The sequence below is a fragment of the Perna viridis genome, chromosome 10 (assembly GCF_037379345.1).
Source record: "Perna viridis isolate PV_CMFRI_1.1 ecotype Kerala chromosome 10, ASM3737934v1, whole genome shotgun sequence".
Lineage (NCBI taxonomy): Eukaryota > Metazoa > Mollusca > Bivalvia > Mytilida > Mytilidae > Perna > Perna viridis.
Genome location: NC_142454.1, coordinates 14,298,243 through 14,318,251, shown reverse-complemented (window position 1 = coordinate 14,318,251; position 20,009 = coordinate 14,298,243). Strand labels below are relative to the sequence as shown.

General features: G+C 33.9%; 1 protein-coding gene across 1 annotated transcript; it reads right to left on the bottom strand.

Moving 5' to 3' along the window:
• Window positions 1-2,652: 2,652 nt before the first annotated feature.
• On the bottom strand, window positions 2,653-10,777 carry LOC148604641 (uncharacterized). Its single transcript, XM_088549066.1, has 4 exons — window positions 10,550-10,777; window positions 6,342-6,443; window positions 5,732-5,844; window positions 2,653-2,923 (listed from the first exon to the last, which is right to left on the bottom strand). The coding sequence occupies exons 1-4, from the start codon at window positions 10,721-10,723 to the stop codon at window positions 2,806-2,808; spliced, it is 507 nt and encodes a 168-aa protein (XP_088405192.1). The 5' UTR covers window positions 10,724-10,777; the 3' UTR covers window positions 2,653-2,805.
• Window positions 10,778-20,009: the final 9,232 nt, after the last annotated feature.

Below are 20,009 nucleotides of genomic sequence, written 5' to 3'. Positions count from 1 at the left end.
TGTGTCGCTTTAAAAAATATATATCTACTGTCATAAATTCTCCTGGTTATGTAACTGTATTTATGCACATGTATTTCCACACATGCATTCGTATCTGTATTTTGTACATATGTTATTATCTCTGTAGCTATGTCATAGTTTGTGAGAATAAAATCATAGTCAGTCACTTTTTGCTTGTTCAGTATAAGTTGCTGACCACAAAACCTGTTTTAGGTTTTCATTTGGTTGTTGCGCTTTCGAGATACAATTTATACATATTGTACATGAAATCAGCACTTAGCACGAGTTATCATTCTTAATATGGTTGATTTTTGTGGGAGATTAAAGTGTCGTTTTCTCAACAGTACAGATCTAAATACAGAAAAGACTATTGTCACATACAAATATAGCATTTGTAGACCAAACAAACATCGTCTGTGCCGTGGTTTTTCTACACCATGAATCACCCCTACAATAGTCAGTGTCTGCATTTTATATGGACTAGTACTGATAAAACAAGAGGCTCGCAGGAGCCTGAATCGCTCACCTGGTTAAATTTTTGCCTTTCAAGAGCAATAACTCTAACAAAGAGTTGTCTGACAATTCTAACTCAAATGTAGACTTTGGCTGAACTTATCATAAAGATCATTTCATCAACTAAAGTTTCATTCTATTATAATTTTCAATATATTGGCTGAAAACTGCTGAAAACGTATTTTCTTTTGTCTTTCAAGGGCAATAACTCTTACATGGAGTCGTCTGACAACTTTGATCCTCGGAGACTTTTGTAGGCCTTATATAAGAATAATTTCAGCATTAGAGACTCATATTCTATCCATCATAGTTTTCAAGATATTAGCTGAAAACTAAAAAAAAACCTATCATTTACCTCCTCTCAGGGGCAATAACTCTTACATGGAGTCGTCTGACAACTTTGATCCCTTGGAGACTTTTGTAGGCCTTATAATAAAGATAATTTCAGCAGTTGAATGATATTAGCTAAGCCTAAAAGTTTTAGAGATATATGCACAAAACTACTGTCCGACCGCTGTTCTATTTTTAGTAACGGCGGCCATGTTTTTACTGATCAAAACCCCAAACACTGAAACCCTAAAAATCCTTTTTTAGAGTATCCTGCACAAATCCCTTAGGATACCAACTTCAATTGAATTCTGTATAGTGGTTTCTGAGGAGATTTTTCAATGTAATAACATCAAAAACAACAAAAAAAGTCCAAAAAAGGGCAATAACTCCAATATAGGTCAATATATTTTCACCAAAATTTAATCACAGATAGATCTCATCATGGTGAATACTTCCCGGTCAGAATTTCGTTAAACCTAACGATTTTGGAGATATACGCAAAAATCTGCTGTCTGACCTATGTTCTACTTTTAGTAACAGGGGCCATGTTTATTGACCGATCAAAAATCCAAATGGTTATTTTGTGCAGGATACTCTAAAAAAACAAACATTAAAACTTTCACACAAATCTATTCAATAATTTCAGAGAAGATGCTTGAAGAAATTGTTAATGACGACCATGGACGCCAAGTGATGGCAATAGCTCATATGGCCAGGTGAGCTAAAAAGTGTAACCTAATCCTGATCCTCTACCTAGTCCCTGCAAAGTATATTGATTATGCCTTCACAACAGGCACCATGTTAAGACAAATGTTTGCTTAGAACCAATTTGGTGCATTCCGGGAAGAACCATGTCGTGTTTAATAATTTTTACTTACACTTGTTTCACTGCTATACCATCCATTTTGCCCAGGAAACAATTAAGCTTAGATGATGCCATTAAAAGTTTCAGACTACCATATTACTCAATAGGCATATATTTCATACTATGATGCTTTATAGAACCTCTACACACTTAGGAACCAGCTTATATCTTGTAAATTGGTCTTTCTATTTAAACTACTACCTACTTGTGTATTAATGCTGTTAACTCTGAGAAAATCAATTTATATTTATGTGAAAGGCCATACTGGAAAATGCTTTAAGTATTCCAGAAGTGTCTCCCTTGAAAAAAAAACCCTAAAACACTGAGCACCCTCCTTAGAATTGAAGAAATCAAAATTTTTAATAAATAAATTGGTCTTCCTATGCATTTGTCTATCAGCTTACCAAGAACTTTCCATAGGGAAACCATTTGCTATCTAGCTTATGAAATGTAACGTACAATTAAATATACCCAGAGTGTCCTTGATTCATGAAAAATAATGTAATCTTTGGTCCATTGGAATTAAGACACTTGTCTACGTGAAAGACAAGGATAAAGTGTTACTCACAATTTGGAGAGTTTCTCCTACCATTGAGTTGTGAATTATATATACGAACTGTGCATATAGAACTGTTTGAATACCCAAGTTTACATCAACCCAGTATAGATACTACAATTTTAATTTCACAAAGGTAATGTACTCATTTTGTTTTTTGAATTGTACAACCTAAAAAGTAGTTCGTGAACAACCCTGGTAATCTATCCTAACTAGCAACAACATACTGATAATAAGTCATCCTAATTCTATTCTGAATTTATTCCCCTGAACTGTAAGTCGACAGAATTTCTTATCCAGTAAAGGTTGGAACAATGACCCTCAAGGTTTAATATGTATACAGCCTAGTCCAACTGTCCAAGGTTTGGTCATAATATGTACACAACGATTAAGGGATTTAGAATTTTATTACTGATGGTCACAATTTTAGCACTTTAAATAGATGAATAGTCAGAGAGTGTATATCACAGACCAGTGTGTATACAATCAAACAAGTTCACATTGCTAAAGGAAGATAATTTAAATATCACATCTTGGAAAGTCATTCATACACCATTGGATCCTCTACAAGCGAGTAGGTGATTACTTCTTCTGGTTTAAACCACAGATCTATTTCTTTCTTGGCACTTTCTACTGCATCACTTCCGTGGCATATATTTCTGTAATATTTATATAAATAACCATTTCAATTTTATAAAGCTATTAATTGTAACAATATTAATTAATCAATCAAATTTCATTTCTGATTACTGTTGTATCTGTTCAAGGAAAAAATACTTTTTTATTGTTCATACTTCATTTTTTTTAAACTTGAATACTTGGATAAAAATTAATAATTCAGGTGAAGAAATTTTGAATAGACAGTCATACACCTGTTTCTGAGTAAATTTTGAGAAATATCAATGCAATTAAGAGGAATTTTTTACAAAATGTTTTTGCTTTTTGAGTTACTATATAACTGTGATTAAATAATAGGTCTGCAATAAATGAAATCTACTACACAATCAATCAACTTGATTGCTTTAGCTAGGAAAAATTAAGTCGCAAAACAACCATGACAAATCAGTATCCACAACTATCAGTTGATTCCTCTAAATGTACTATTATCCCTGATCTCCATACCCAAGGCACAAAAATTATTTCAGTCATCTGGGAATTTTGAAAAATTTCAACTTGGGAATTTCACTCAACAACAAGAGGCTAAGGAAGAACCTGAATCGCTCAACTGGCAAACAAAAGTACATGTAAATAAATCAAGAGGCTCCCAGGAGCCTGAATACCTCACCTGGTTGAATTTTGCCTTTCAAGGGCAATAAATTAAACAAGAAGTTGTCCAATAATTTTGACTCAAGAACACTTTGATAGGACTTATCATATGAATCATTTCAGTAAATGAAAGTATAAATCTATCAGTTTTCAAGACATTGGCTGAAAAAAAAAAAAAAAAAAAAAAAAAAAAAAAAAAAAAACAACCTGTCATTTTTCCCTGTCAAGGGCAATAACTCTTATGAGAAAGCATCTGACAAATTTTATGACTGAAGACTTTTGTAGTCCTAAAAATAAGGATCATTTCAGCTAATGAAAGAATTTGGCTAAACCTAACGGTTTTGGAGATATATGCAAAAAACTACTGTCTGATCCTTATGTTCTATTTTTAGTAACAGTGTCCATGTTTTTCAACAGATCAAAAAACCCCACTTCAATTCTATGCAGGATACCCCAAGGAACATTCATACCGTGTTTTGTTTCAATTGGTAAAATTGTGTCAGAGGAGAAGATTTTTGAAAGAAATAACATTAACTAGAGGCTCAAGAGAGCCTGAATCGCTCACCTGGTTAACCATTTGCTTATTTGAAAAACATGAGGAATGAGACAGGCTAAGTTAAAATCAACTAAAATCATTCATAGTATTTTCATGACCTGAACCAGAATTTTGCTAACGTAAAAAAAAGTTCCAATTTAGTATAGGCAGCCATATCTATTCACGGATTAAAAATCACAACAGTCATTTTGAGCACAATACAACTAAAGAACTATTATGCTTATTTTCATTCAATGATCTTTAATGGTTTTACAGAAGATTTTCAAAGTTGTATATGTGAAAAAAAAAAACACCAAAAAAAATGTTTGAGGGGTTGCAACTCCTACATTAGTCAATGAATGGTTTTGAAAATTTCGGCATAGGTCCTTCTCATGATGCTTAACAATTTTACCTGCCGCCAGAAATTTGCTGAAGGCAACGGTTTTTGAGTTATTTGCAAAAAACTGCCATCTGACCCCTATGTTCTATTTTTAGTAATGGCGGCCATGTTTTTTCATTAATCAACAATCCCAATGGTCATTTTGTGTGGGATACCCTAAGGAACATATATGACAACTTTCATTGAATTCTGTGCAATGGATTTTGAGAAGATTTTCAAAGTTGCACATGCGAAAAATGCAAAGAAAACTGTTACAGGGGCCATAACTCCTACATCAGTTGACCAATCGTTTTGCAAATTTTGGCATGGGTCCATCTCATGATGCTGAACAATATTACCTCTTCCAAAAATTTGCTAAAGGCAACGGTTTTTGAGTTATTTGCAAAAAAACTGCCATCTGACAACGTATGTTCTTTTTTTAGTAACAGCGGCCATGTTTTTTCATGGATCATAAATCCCAAAAATCATTTTGTGCAGAACACCCTAACAAACAATCATGCCAAGTTTAAAACCTGTCAGTCCAGTAGTTTCAGAGGAGATTTTTTAAAATTTGTCCACAACAACGACGGACGCCAAGTGATGGCATAAGCTCACTTGGCCATCGGCCAGGCGAGCTAAAAATAGTAAAAAACATTGAAAATGGACAACAACTCCAACATGGCTTAACAGATTAAAATGAAAATTTGACCATAGATACATCTCATCATGCTGAGAACTTTTACCCTGTCAAAATTTGGCTAAACCTAAACGACGGATCAAAAATCCCCACATCAGTTCTATGCAGGATACCCCAAGGAACATTCATATCAAGTTTGGTTCCAATTGGTCAAGTAGTTTCCGAGGAGAAGAGTTTTGAAAAATTGTTGACGACGATGGACGCCAAGTGATGGCAATAGCTCACATGGCCTTCAGCTTCCAGGTGAGCTAAAAATTACCGAAAAAGAGCATATATTGATGAATGCTCTAAGTTCAACTGAGTACCTATAAAGGCACTGAAAAATGTTGGAAATGCCTTTGGCAGGGGACTCCCGATGCAATGTACATCCACCAGATCTAGGGATCATTAGCCCAATATATATTTGCCAATAAAGAACATAAAATGAAGTTAAATCATGGTTATACAACATTTTCATAATCACCATTCAACTCAGGAAAGTACACTATATAAACCAAAAAGAAAGACTGATGACAGACAACTGATGCAAAGTTATGACAATAGCCCACACAGCCTTTAGATCAAGTGAGCTAAAAATGTCAAGCACATACCTGCCAACATCTATACAGAAATCTCCTCTGATAGTTCCTGGGTTGGAATCCAAGGGGTTTGTTGCTCCTAACATTTTACGGCCAGTTTTCACCACATCTTTTCCTTCAAATACCTGTATTGAAGAACATGAGCAATTCTAGACAAGTTTTGGACATGAATGTTGATTATGTTACTAATCATTTTAATATGGACTGCTACATTCACTAAAGTACATTAATACATGTAACTAAACACATTGTACTAAATAAATAAATTTTCTCTTCCGTTCAGGGAATAAATTCAGCATTTTCCCCATGGCCTTTTCTCCCTGAGAATGATTAGTCAGCCCATTAAGCATAGAACTGAATATTCATTTGAACCATTAATGGTTGCATTTTTGTTATTCAATCTTTTAATAAGTTAATTGTTAATGCTTGTCATAAAAGAAAGGATAAGCTGTTAAAATAGATTGGGTGGGCTAGTGGTTGATATATTTTTCCATTAGCCTTAACTAAGTGCATTTTTTTCAGCAATAAATTTGGGTGTTCAAATTCCAAATGTTGATAGACAACACTACCAGAACATTATGTGAACATCACAATTTTTTTCAGCCGTCCTATAAATACTTACACATGCAACCACTGGTCCTGATGACATGTATTCTACAAGTCCATTAAAGAATGGTTTACTGGATAGATCAGCATAGTGCTGTTTCAACAGATCTTTAGATGGCTGGAATATAAAACTAATTATGACATCTACATTAAGCTGTGTTGTTTATGTAACATGTAAATTATAGGATTATGATTCAATACCAATTTTCTTCATGGTACATGTATACCCAATGCATGGATCCGGAAACGGTAAAAAATGCCGGTCATTGACCGATAAATTTTGCATACGAGCAAAGACCATTTTCCAAAATCTGACATAAAAAATCGTCAATCCAAAAAAAATTACAGTCTGTGTGCTTTTATTAGTGTATAAACAACCGGTCTTCCAGTCTCCTAAGGCAAAAAAAAGAGTCTGTTAATGGTTACATTCCTCCCAAAAATAGGGTAGGTAGGTAGGCATTTTCATTTTATTTTTTCTCGACTTAAGTTTAGCCTATACTTATAAAATAGCATCATGTTTAAGACATGAAAGTGTATGGTTTTATGTAGAAAGTTTAATTTTTAACATACACAGCTATTAATCATGTCTTTTATTACAATACACTTATTTTTTGTAGGAATTTTGAACAAAATATAAGTACACTGTATTTACACTTGGATTTACATGATATAAATAAGTCTCCTATTCGGTCGGTCGGTCAGGAAACCCGAAACAGACATATTTTTTATCGGCCTTATTGGAAATTAATTGACAGGTGTGTGTCAATTTTAGCGGATGTGCAGCCACCGGTGACTGTGTTTTACCTGTTAACTGATTAGTTGATTGCATAATTGAATTAACGATACGCATGCAGCCCCATTAAGTTTACAAATTAATTGAAGTAACTTGGAGAATCTTCATACATTTATTAGTTGATTAATTAAAAAAAAGATTGACAAGTCTGTCATTTTCCCGCTGATCTTCCAGAGGTCACGAAAGCACATGGAACTGAAACTACGAATCAATCAAAGTTTGTAATTATTAATTTGTCGATTGAATTGTTTTAACACAGAAGTCAACAGACCATTTAAATCAATAATATACAAAATGTGTTCGTGATTTTCTTTTATTAATAATCAATATTTTTTTCGTCACTCACAAGTTTTCGGCTGTTTGCCTATGTGATGAAATAGTCTGAGAGATACAATGTTTTGTTTACATGTTAGAACGCCCATGTGTGGTCGAAACCAAACCCGCTCACTCGCTCTTGATATTTTGTAAAAGACATAGTATGTGATGACGTAACACACCTTCCAATATTTATCTTAAGATATATACATACGTTTTTTTTAAGCTTATTTTTGATCTGTGCATGTAAAAGACTGACAAAAAATGTCTACTGAAGTTTGATAAAATGTCCGGCATGGGCTGTCAAAATTTCCGGACCCTTGGACCAATGTGAACCAAAAGATCATGTATATTTTTTTAACCTTAAAGTAAAGAATTTAGTCCCCAAACTACAGCAGGACCTGTGGTAATTACAATGTACACTAGAAGGTAGAGGACGTTAAAAGTTACCACAGATTTCCTGTCTTCTTGTCTTATTTTGAAATAAGATGTTAAAAACCACATGAAATCTCAAATGGTCTAGAGATGTCATATAGGGACAGTAGTTCATAAGTGGACCAGCTATTTCACTGAATTGTGGAATTTACATTAAAGACATTTATTTTTCATGTGATATGCAGTGATCAGGAAAGGTTTTTTTAATGATAGAAATAATGGCTCCATTTTCAAGCAATGCATGGGACAATTGAGACACTTTAAAGGACCATTTGCTTTGAAACATTGACAATGCAATATTTAAGCCAAAAGATAACATTTAACCCTCTCTCAGTCTTCCAATGCAATAGAAAATGTGAAAAAAAATTAATAATTCTGTCTAAGTACAACAGAAAATGAATAGGACATATATGAATAATATAGATGGGAAGAGAACAAAACTTTCATATTAAGAATATTTTGATAACAACAGGAGGATAAATGTCTAGCCAAAGCAGGTGAAATGTAATTTGACATTTTAAGGTCTCCTTTGAAGATCCTTTTTATTGGTCTTGAAACCAGAATTTGATATTGACATACATTTAATTTTGAAAAAAAGAATGAGTCCTAGTCAGTATCACTAAAAAAATTGCTTTTCGTTTGTTTGTTTGTTGGGGTTTAACACCCGAGCAGCAATATTTCAGCTATATTCAGGCGATGACTATTTAGTGGATGATAAAATTAACATGAAATGATGATGAAATGAAAAATGGGATGGGACACAAAGAAAATGGGGTCAAGAAATTTTGATTGCCACTGGAAATAGGGAGAGGTGGGTAGGGTCGGGCAATTTAGCCTCCTGTGGCTGAGCCCTATGGTTCCTACTCCGGGAGAATACCACAGTAGGCAGGGGTTGAAAAATTTTAAGGGAAGACCCGAGCCCTGGACTTTTTCATCTTTTGTACACTAAGCCCGACAATGTTTTGTCAAGTCCCAATCATAAGATATATATATATATATATATATATATATATATATATATATATATATATATATATATATATATATATATATATATATATATATATATATATCTAAATGCAGTTTTGATACCTGATATTTTAATGTATATTTCTGTTTGCACTGTTTGCAGGGAAGAAGACACAGTGTCGGCTTATTCCGTCTCCCGGTCTGATGCCTTGTCATCAGCTTTCCGTTTCTGCAGTTTTTTAACCGTGAAATTGTAATTGAGCAACTATATTTTCTTCAAAAGTTTATCAACAAAATTTGATCTTTATCATATCAGCGCTTGATTAATAAAATTTGTTGTATGTCACAAAATGCGCATGATCAAGTGCAGGTGTGATTCAGACTTTAGAATGACTAATCAATACATGTAGATTGATCTAGTGAATACCGATTCTAAAAATAAAGTTATAACTATTTATAGGTCAGGAAATAGATCGAGAGACATGGTCTAAATAATAATGACAAAATCTTTCAAAAAAGAGTTATTATTTTTTTAGATTTGCCATATCCGACTGACTTATTTCATTGAAAAAAGGCAAGTCAGAGGTTCAATTTTTTTAGTCCCTGGCGTCTGGCTTTAGGAATTTTCAACCCCCTGACTCTAGGGTTCTTTAACTTGCGAGGAACATGGCATCTTTTCCAACAAGGTGCACCACTACAATTTGCGGTCAGATTTTCTGTATTATAGCCCGACAACCCCAGCATGTAACAGTCAGGGGTACCCCATTCCACCACCTGGGGCACACAACCCAGTTGCTCTGTGGGCAAAGCAGCCTAGCCCCTGGCTAGGATTCTGAGCACTATTTAGTCGCCTTTTACGACAAGCTTAGCCATGCTGCAGGCCTATTTTTTTTACACCCGGACCTGCACGGGTTGTTAGCCTTACTTAGGCTCCAGTAAAATTGTGAAAATAAAGGGAATTTACTTTTATGTCAGACCTGTGATACACTTTTGACATGAGCCCTGAATTAAAGTGGATGGCAGTCTATGGATTTAGGAAATATTACCCACTGTTTTTTCACTCGTATTAAACTGATAATGTAATCAGGTAAAATCTATCAAGTCAATTTTCTCAAAATTATAACACACTGTCACCAAGAGTTACTAAGTTACATAGTTCTGGCCTATGTGTGTCGTTTCAGAAAAAAATTTCCCTTGGTTATTTAGTAAATTGTGTTAAAAAATATCAGTGATAATGATAATTGCAAACCCCCCTTTTTATCGTTGAGCCTTACATGTGCCCAATAACCTACTTCAGCATATAGAAGGGGGACCAAGAATTCCAGGTTGTGGGGATCATCCTGATGGTGTGATGCAAAAGGAATTGACAGCCTACTTGGTGTAAAATGTGTGAAAAAAATCAGCATTTCATGCAAAGTATTTTTTTCAAACTTTAAGGAGGCTAACTCTGGGACTGCCCCACAATAATCCACACCTGAATAGAATTTTCATTTTATTTCAACTTGAAAGATCAATCTGCGAGCTCTTATTGTTCAACTTCCCTTTAAATTCATCTTTTAAACAGTTCAAGTATGTGATTTTTATGCGAATATCGGACTGCACATTCAAGTAGTAAAAGAACTTAGTCTTTAGAATGGTGACAATGGGCCTTATTCAGAGTGAAATCAGTAACTTAACATGTCTACCTAGTAATAATTAGTTCGGTCACCTACATGTAACATTTTGCATGCAACCAATTTGAAGCCCCTGTTGTTAAATCTTTTGATGATTTCGCCAGTTAATCCTCTCTGGACTCCATCTGGCTTAACCATAATGAAAGATCTTTCTCTTGCTTGACTCATTGCGGTAGTAAACTGTGACAAAATCGCAAGAAAGGTTGCAACCATGTGGTGATAAGATAAAAGGAAGTGGATCAGTTTCGCCGGTGTCACGTGTTGTAAAATGGACGTGTTCAGTGCTATAGTCTAGTCTATATTACATTTTTCTATAGTCTGTATCATAAAACCAGTGTACTCCGAGGTTCGCGTTCATAATGAGGTGGTTTCCAGGACGTCCGCACTGAAAAAATTTCAGATCGTAGAAAGATAAGAACAGATTTCGATAGATTGCATTACAAGTGAGGTGAAATCTTGATAAATGTACAGTAATGTCCGTTTTTTTAAAACATCAGGGTGATCGAATGGGCATCGTCCTTTTGCTCCAATTGGATATAAAATCGTAGTTAAATTGCGCTAAAAAATATTCTTCCGCAAGGAAAATACTACCTTTTGCGCCAAATAAAGATAAGGAAATTAAATATCAAAGAAGTAAAAAATCTAAAGCAAAATGATCATAAAATAAAGAAAATGAATTAGAAATGAATTAAAGAAAAGACACATAAAAATGCATATATATTAAAAATGTATCCAGAATAAAAACCAAATACAAATTATTTATTATAATTATCGTTTTTTTATTTTCATTTTAATTTGATTGTAATCATTTGTTTTTCATTAAATTTTAAAATGAACAAGAAAGAAAGGAGAAATAACTGGATAACTTGCATGTAAATGGTTTAATAGTTCTTCTATTTTATAATAGATAAAGTATTGCTCGTCCGTCCGTCAGTCGCTAACATGTCCCATAGCTGATTCAAAAAGAAGGCCATATTCACTGGTTTACGAATGTAATTTTGTAATGCAGTCATTTAGATTTTCTTAAAATATACGATGAACAACCAATTGTAAAGAGATTGAAAAAATGGTGAATAATATACAATAACCACACCACACATCTAATGTAACTCAAATGTAAATTTATTTGTATTCTGGGGCAAAACTATCATTAATTTATTGGCGCAATTTACTACGAAAATCGAAAAGTAAACTGGCGCAAAAGGCATAAATTTGGCGCAAAAGGAAAACGCCCGATCGAATTGACACTTTTTTACACTTTGTCAGAGATCTGTGAAGTGTGAATAAACAAAAATCATAAGCACCAATTAATATTCACCAACCTATACAGAAAAAAAACTGTGAAAGACTTTAAGCAATCGATATGCAAAATTTTGGAATACAAGGTAGCTGAGGTCATCCGCTTGGTAGTTTAAAAATGCCATATTTAGTTGAACAAGATTGGCAAAATTATATGAAACTTATACATACAAGAGATTTTTGCATGCACAGGTAATAACTCTACTCGCCTCTAGTTATATTATTCATTTGGCATTTACCTACTCACAATCTATTACTGTAGTGCATATGTCTCCATAGTACCAAAGACCTACAATTACAGGTCTATGTTTATATGCCCTTAGCAAAAAGAAAACTGTCCTTCAACTAACTGTAAAACTGAGTTACGGACATTTCCAGAAATCTGGAGGACTTGGCATAAAGTTAAAAAGTATATTTTCAAACAAATATGACAATTTTATCAATTTAGATCGGGGATCAGAATTGATAAAGCAGTCGCCTAAGTCTTTATATTTGTAAAGCCTGATAGCATCTGCAATTATCTTACACTGACACGAGAAAATAGTCCCATTGGCATGCCCCATTAAGATTCAAATGCAGATAGTTAGGTCTAATTGGTAGGTATTTCTAATATATCAATTTTGATTTTATGTTATTCACGCCAATAAACAAATCCAATAAACATCTTTAGACCATGGCATAGGAATTTCGAAAATGCGTTTCTCGGGAATTGTTTCAATTATTGTTTATTGCAAAAATTATTCTATTTGGGCTATTTTGGTCATTTGTATGGTATAATAATAGAGCTGTAGGTGTTCCAGGGCATTGAAAGTGCATGGCTAATGTTTCCTGCACCAAGATTGGTGAAATAATATCATAATACGTTATCGTTTATGCTAATGTACGTGTCTCTGGAACTAGTTGCCCAGAAATTTTTAAATGATACATAGGTGTCTATGGAATAACTTGTAGTGGTAACCGAGAAATGTAGCTATTTGAGAGGAACTTGTATCTAAGGATATGATTTAAATGTATTTAAGGATATGATTTATATTTCAATGATTGTGGATTAAGTTTGAATGATTTAATAGACAGTTTTGACCCGAAGGTCGATAAATTGAAATTCGACGTGAAAATTTAAAAACTGGTATGACCAACTAGTAGTTTGTAGTTCAATAATGCACTTTGCCGGAGAGTTTTGTGTTAATTCATCTAGGTGTTCCACATAAACCGACATCGGACCTGAATATAACACAAACTAACGCATTGCAACGATGCATCGTGTATTTCGGTGTGTGTGTGTGTGTGTGTGTGTGTGTGTGTGTATTTAAATGTCCTTCGTAATCAGAATGGTGAATTAAAAAAAATAGTTCAACTCTTACCATTTATAACAATAGGCTTGTGTTAAGATATAAGATACGTTCGGTTCCCGTACTATCCTTTTATCCCATATTTCTGCTATTTGACGATTATTTAACACGTTTAAATTCAAACTATCGATATAAGTTGATTCAGTACACGAGTACTTTGATTTACTTAAAAATCATTTTGTGTACAAGTACCTTCAGGTACCGCAATACCTGTTTGTCTTTTTAGGACTGTACATATAATATAGCTAAATATCTTACTAAGATCAGTATTCCACAGTCAAGTGTGTAACTAAGATTTCTATCAATACATGTTGGTATAATTAGGTCAGGACACTGTCAGTACACAAAAAAAAAAAAAAAAAAAAACAGCGTCTGAAAGCCAAAGTATCCAAAAATGGAGATCTATCTGACCCGAATTTATGGGAGATCGTTTACAAATAGATAATTAAAGCACCGCAGTAATATAGGTCCATAAGATGTCAGAAGTAATAGACAATTTTTTTTTAATTAGATCGTTGTTAGTACAAATGTACAGTCCTAATTAATCAACATATTTAGTTCACAGTAAAAGTTGTTTATTTGGTTTGTTTATTGGTGTAAATAACGCAGAATTAAATTTGATATTTTAGAAATACCTGTAAAATGGACCTAACTATCTGTATTTGAACATCAATTGGGTTTGTAAGTAAGATGTAAGAAGTGTAAGATAATTGAAGATGCTATCAGGCTTTTCAAATCAAAAGGCTCCGCCGACTGCTATATCATTTCTGCTCTTCGATCTAAATTGATAAAATAAAAACTTTGTAAAAGATAGTCGGCGCATGGATAAGATTCACGTTATCGAGTTGATTTCGAACAATTCATTCTCAGATAATCTTTTGCCATCTAAGGACGGGCAATAAAATATAAACCATAAGAACTGGTTTAAAGAAAGACAGATAAAAATCTTTTTTATCTAGCTTACCGTACAATGCATTTTTATCAACACAAATAACTTTTAAACGTCACAACTTCGCAACTTCATTCGCTGTCCACACCAAAAAAAAAAATAAAATAAAATAAAATAAAAATAAAAAAAATAAATAACACTTTACAGTCGGGCTTTACAGTAAAACGAAAGTAGAATGCATCATTACAAAATGATAGACTAAAAACACCAGAAAATAAACTAAGCCACTGTACAAATATAATAATGTTAATAATCCAAATAATTACAGAGGTCTAACTTGAACCAGTTCAATAGGAAAATTATTCAATTCTTTACTCAATACTAGACTGGACCATTTTTAAAAAAAACACAATCCTATCGATGATTGTCGAATTGGCTTGAGACGAAAAGCAAGAACATTTGATCATATGTTTATTCTTAAATGTATAACTGAAATATTGTTCCCATGAAGATGGTAGAATGTATGCCTGCTTTGTTTACCTACGAAAAGCTTTTGGCCCTGTCATTCACTCTGTTACAATACTAGAACTTTTGAAAATGATTGTTGGTACCAAATTTTATAATGTTGTAAAACATATATATATACTATTAGTAAATCTTGTGTAAAGATTACACAAAACATATGTACTGACTTTTTTCAAATAACCTAGGAGTTAAACAGGGCGATAATTGAAGACCTAATTTATTTAAGATGCTCATTAATGATCTACCAATGCATCTAAAATACATCAGATCCAATTCTACTAAATTCTTGTCCTATGATATATTATATGATACACCCCGAACTTCACATTTTATGAGCAACTCGGTGGGTGTTTCTAGAAAAACAGAGGACTTACCATACCGGTGCACCTGGTCCATAGTGAAGTCCGAGTTGGCATTGCCCATTTACTTTTGTTACTTGTATGTATTATTTTAGTTACATTATGTTCTTTGTTGTGTTTTTCTGTTTTCCATGTCTGGTCATTGTCTCTGGACTACATTCTTTTGATTTCCACTAGAATCTTGGTTCCCTTGATTACTATTTCATACGCTACACTTTTGATTTTATATTACCTAATTTTTGACACATAATTGGGAAGTGGAATTAATTCACTTACCTGAATCCATAAGAGTATTTATAATTATTTGCATTTCTGACTGTAATCCGTTTGTTTTTTTTTGCATTAAAGATCTAGAGTAGTGATCGAACTTTTTGATAAAAAAATGGTTGAACTCTATAGCACACTACATAACAACCCTATATTTATCATACTATGATCCCGCCTGTTGATGCCAGTTGACTTGCCATTCCGCGAAAAGATCAAATTGCTTGTCAATATAGTAATAGTCTTGTAATTACAGAACTGAAAACATGGACACTTTTTTATATATAGAATCCCGAAACAAGTACATGTATTAGTGCGTGAGAAAATGAGAATTTCTATTCTCGAACTACACTAAATAAATAAAGTCGTTTTGATAGTATTTAAGTTCACTTTTTTATACAACTAGGCACGGATTCATAGGGGGCGGGGTTGACCCAATCTTTTATTGAGAACAATATTTTTTTGCCTGAAATCTTAATTTTTCACAAATTCTACCCCAAAGTCTTCTTGCCTGGCTTCATAGTTCAAAATCACAATGTTTCCGCATGGAAAATTTCCGACAAAGAAGTACCCAAGCTCAGGTGCGGGATAAGTAATCTTTTAATTGATTAGGGCGGCTAATTAAACAAGGAACTTTTACCTGCAAAGAATACTACTCGACTCAAATATGCCATATATACACATTTTGCTTCGCCTGTAATTCTATTTACGAGCCTAACCTGAAATCCCGGGTCGGCCCCTGAGAGTACGGGAACAAATGGGTAAATTTGGAAAATTAATGGACCAAAATACCACACGGCTGAATTGGGTATCAATTTGATGATTAAGGTCTGTCGTAAAAGTTTTCTGTGGCGCATTTAAAAAAAGGTCAACGTTCAACATTAAAGACACATTAGTTTTTTGTCATTTTCTTTTAAACCGTTTGACTTAACTTGACGAAAATTTGCACACAGCTTTTGCGAAGTCTAAAAAGTCAAATACAATATTTTGAATTTTTAACAGTAAGCGATATTCTAATAAGAACAAAACGTGTGGCCCCTTTCGACAAGTGTCTGGTCATGAAGTCATGTTCATGCGGATCCCTTCGCCTTGGTGAAAAATATCTGAAATAACCTAGCTCCCACCCATGGTACCGTATGTATGAGTTCATACGAACACATGTTCGTATTAATGCAGATTCTATAAATGCCAAATGCCAAGAAACTTCCATTACTGACAGGGTTGTTAAACTACAACGAAAAAAAAATGCATGGAAGTTGCGGGTTATTATGGAATTATACAAAAGACTCAAAAGATTAAGGAGATATTTGCTTTTTAAACTTGTGAATTTCGCTTAAAATTGTGTGATATAGAGCAGTAAATATAATATAATAAAAGAAAAAAGTTTGGTTAAAAAAAAACTTCCCGTTTATTAAGTTTAAAATTTTGTCTCGTGGGTTTGCGTTTCTTTTCTTTGATCTGTACATGCCGTCCAGCACCTTTTGACAAAAATGAGGGCTAATTTTAGGGCTAATCCAGGTAAAAACTAGGAATTTTGCGATCTTTCTTTCGTGTCTTTTGTGAATTCACGACAGAAGAACACCTGATTACATACGATGAAGACAACATTTATAGATATCTCAATTACACAACAAGCAGTCATTGAACCAAAAACTGCAAGGTTATTTTTTGAAACTCCTACGACAGTAGTGAAATAACATAAAAAAATAAGGAATTCATATGAAAAATACGGGCTTTTTTTTTTTAGAAATTCCATTTGAATGTCTGTGTTGATCGCTATTTGGGTATCGTGCATAGCTGATCATTTCTGTTCGGTTTCCGGGTTTTAACGAGGTGCATATCTTGCCGTCATCAGCATTAATTACCATGTGTGGTGAATGGCTATCACAGAATGTTTCGACTTCTTGTCAATATTATTTAAATATGTATGAATGTATATAAATATATATTTATATTTACTATAAAAAGAGCTCACGTCACATTTCCTTCTTTAAAATCATTGAAAAAGAAACCAAGGGAACAAAAATTCTAACGGAAATCAAAACAATGTAATCCAGGGAAAAAGACCAAACATGGAAAACAGACCTATTCAACAAAGAATATAAAATAACCAAAGTAACACAAAGTAACAAAAGTAAATAAGTAACTCGGACTCCACTAAAAACTGGGAGCATGGACCAGATGCACCGGTAGGGTAAGCGTCATCTGCTTTTTTAGCAACACACGACGAGATGCTCATAAAAAGTCAAGTCCAGAGTAGACGAAGGAGGAAAGGAAAACGATGACACATTGAACAAATAAGTTTTCATGGTGCATATGGATACACCGTAACGATCCACGAGTTCATAGTGACGACCATAAAACTTCTGTAGTGATGATTTCAATATTGTAGCAACAAAACCCTGTTCCAGAAGCCTAATTATAAGAAATTTAGCGCGACATAAAAAGTCTGCGTAGTTACGGCAAGCTCCGGTATAACGTTTAAGTTGTAATATGAAAACTCCATACCAATGTGCTGAAGGGATGTTGCCACAGATGAAAGGAAAGTTGACAATTCAGAATGAAAAGTCATCGCATTTGTCGTATATTTGGTCAATAGTTTTTCTTTATTATCGATCTCTAAGTGTTAGTCAAAATATGAGACTAACTTCATAGTGTCTGTAGTATCTTTTATCTCAATTTCTCAGTAGGGGTAGATGCGATGTATCAAATCCCCGACACTAGGATTGTTTAACGATAAGAAGGCATCTATATAGCGGAAACTCAGATTAAAGGATCTAGCTAAACGATGTTTTTTTTTTTAAGATCAGATCAGCTATAAAGTCAGCCTCATAAGAGTGAAGGAATAGGCCAGCAAGTGCGTCCACCACACTGGAAAAATATTTTGTCTATCAAAAATTCGAGCATTTTGAAAACATCTTCTTAGGTATATATGGAAGATGACTTGGGATTCGTTTTGACAAAGTATGAGGAAACTCTACCAAGAACCACATATCTGTATCTAGGTGTACCGTCTTTTTTCGAGTAACAACGATGTGTAATGTTTTTAAGTCGGGATTTTAACTGAGTATGGGGAATAGAAGTACAATGAGTTGAAAAATCATAGGTATTAATGCTAGTGTATTCTGATAACAATCTTGTATTGAGAGTTTCCAAAAGATTTTTCGATTTTTTTCGAAAACTCGCATGCAAACTGATTTCTTTCGCTCCTAATTTCATAAATAACCAAAAGTTCTTCAAATATTTCTTAGAATACACACCTTTTCTTTTATTATATGTAACTTAAAAGAATTCATTTAAGTATTTTTTCAGTCGAAATTTTTATAAACGCATTCATCGGGGTCAGACACAAATAGACTATGTCGAATGAATTAGGTAGAAGTATCCCGGGAAACGCATTCATGCTCCATTTCACAACTCGAGCAAGCCCCTGTGATTAATCTAACAGGTCTTTTTTACCAAATCATTAACCAGACATATCTACCTGAAACCGCTGCCAACAAGACAGATCTTTCTAAGACCACTGCCAACAGAAATCCTTTCTGACACCTTTGCCAACTAAACATGTCTATCTTGCACAACTGCCAACTTCAAACGTTTTCTTACACCTTTACCAGCCAGACAGGTCAATCTTATACCACTGCCAACTAGACATGTCTATCTTACACCATTACCAACTAGATATGTCTATCTTACAAGATTACCAACTTGACAGGGCTTACGCCATTGCCATCTAGACATGTTTATCTTACACCATAACCAACCAGACATGTGTATCTTATACAATTGCCAACTAGACATGTCCATCTTACACCATTACCAACTAGACCAGTTTATCTTACATCACTGCCAACTAGACCAGTTTATCTTACATCACTGCCAACCAGACAAGGTCTATCTTACACAACTGCCAACCGGACAGGACTTTTTATATCATTGCCAACCAGACAGGTTTATCTTACATCATTGCCAACCAGACAAGGTTAATCTTATGAAAGTGCCAACCAGACAGGTCTTTCTTACACCATTGCCAACCAGACAAGATCTATCTTACACCATTGCCAACCAGGTAGGTCTATCTTTCCACAGTATCAGCCAGGGCACACTAAATCATTAACTAGATAGGTTTATTACACCACATTGTCAAACAGACTTGACTAATGTTCTATATAATCAGTCAATCAATCAATCAGATATATTTTACCACATTAATCATCAACAAAAAAAGGTCAATTTTACCACATTATCGATGAGACATGCCAAATCAAGATTCATCAACACCAGCCTGTTTCAAGACCTAATCAACAAGTCCAAGTATAACAATTTAATATTTTTATCATCAAAAGATTAGTTTGCTCAGTAAAGAATTACTGTATTACCATAGGGTTACTAGAATTACACCTCACTGAGCAATGTATACATTTACTTATATGCAACTGCCACAGGATTGCAAACTTCTTTAACTAGTATTCTTTTATCAATTTGGTTCTGTGTCCACACTCTTCCTGGGCTGAATTTCTGATCATATACATCGGTGCACCTATATCAAGCTTCACAGGGTATCATATTTATTCAATGGACAAAGAATGTACTGTTTGGTCAAAATCCAAGTAAGTTACAGAATGGAAATATGACCCTGTGACCTTTTACCTAATGATGAAATAGGTTTCTACATTATTTTGTACCTGTAGCAAGTTTGGTCTGAAATCTACTAAAGAATGTTGATTGCTTTTCTGTGGCCTTTGCTTTTCATCTTTTGCTAAAGAATTGCATAGACCTATAGTATAATATTTATTCTCTAAATTTTGAATTTA

Excerpts from the sequence above, each read along its gene's own strand:
- LOC148604641 (XM_088549066.1), bottom strand. The coding sequence starts at position 10,723 with ATGGTTGCAACCTTTCTTGCGATTTTGTCACAGTTTACTACCGCAATG. Across the intron at positions 5,845-6,341 it reads CAGGACCAGTGGTTGCATGT|GTATTTGAAGGAAAAGATGT; the intron begins GTAAGTATTTAT and ends TCTTCAATACAG. Across the intron at positions 2,924-5,731 it reads TTCTGTATAGATGTTGGCAG|AAATATATGCCACGGAAGTG; the intron begins GTATGTGCTTGA and ends TAAATATTACAG.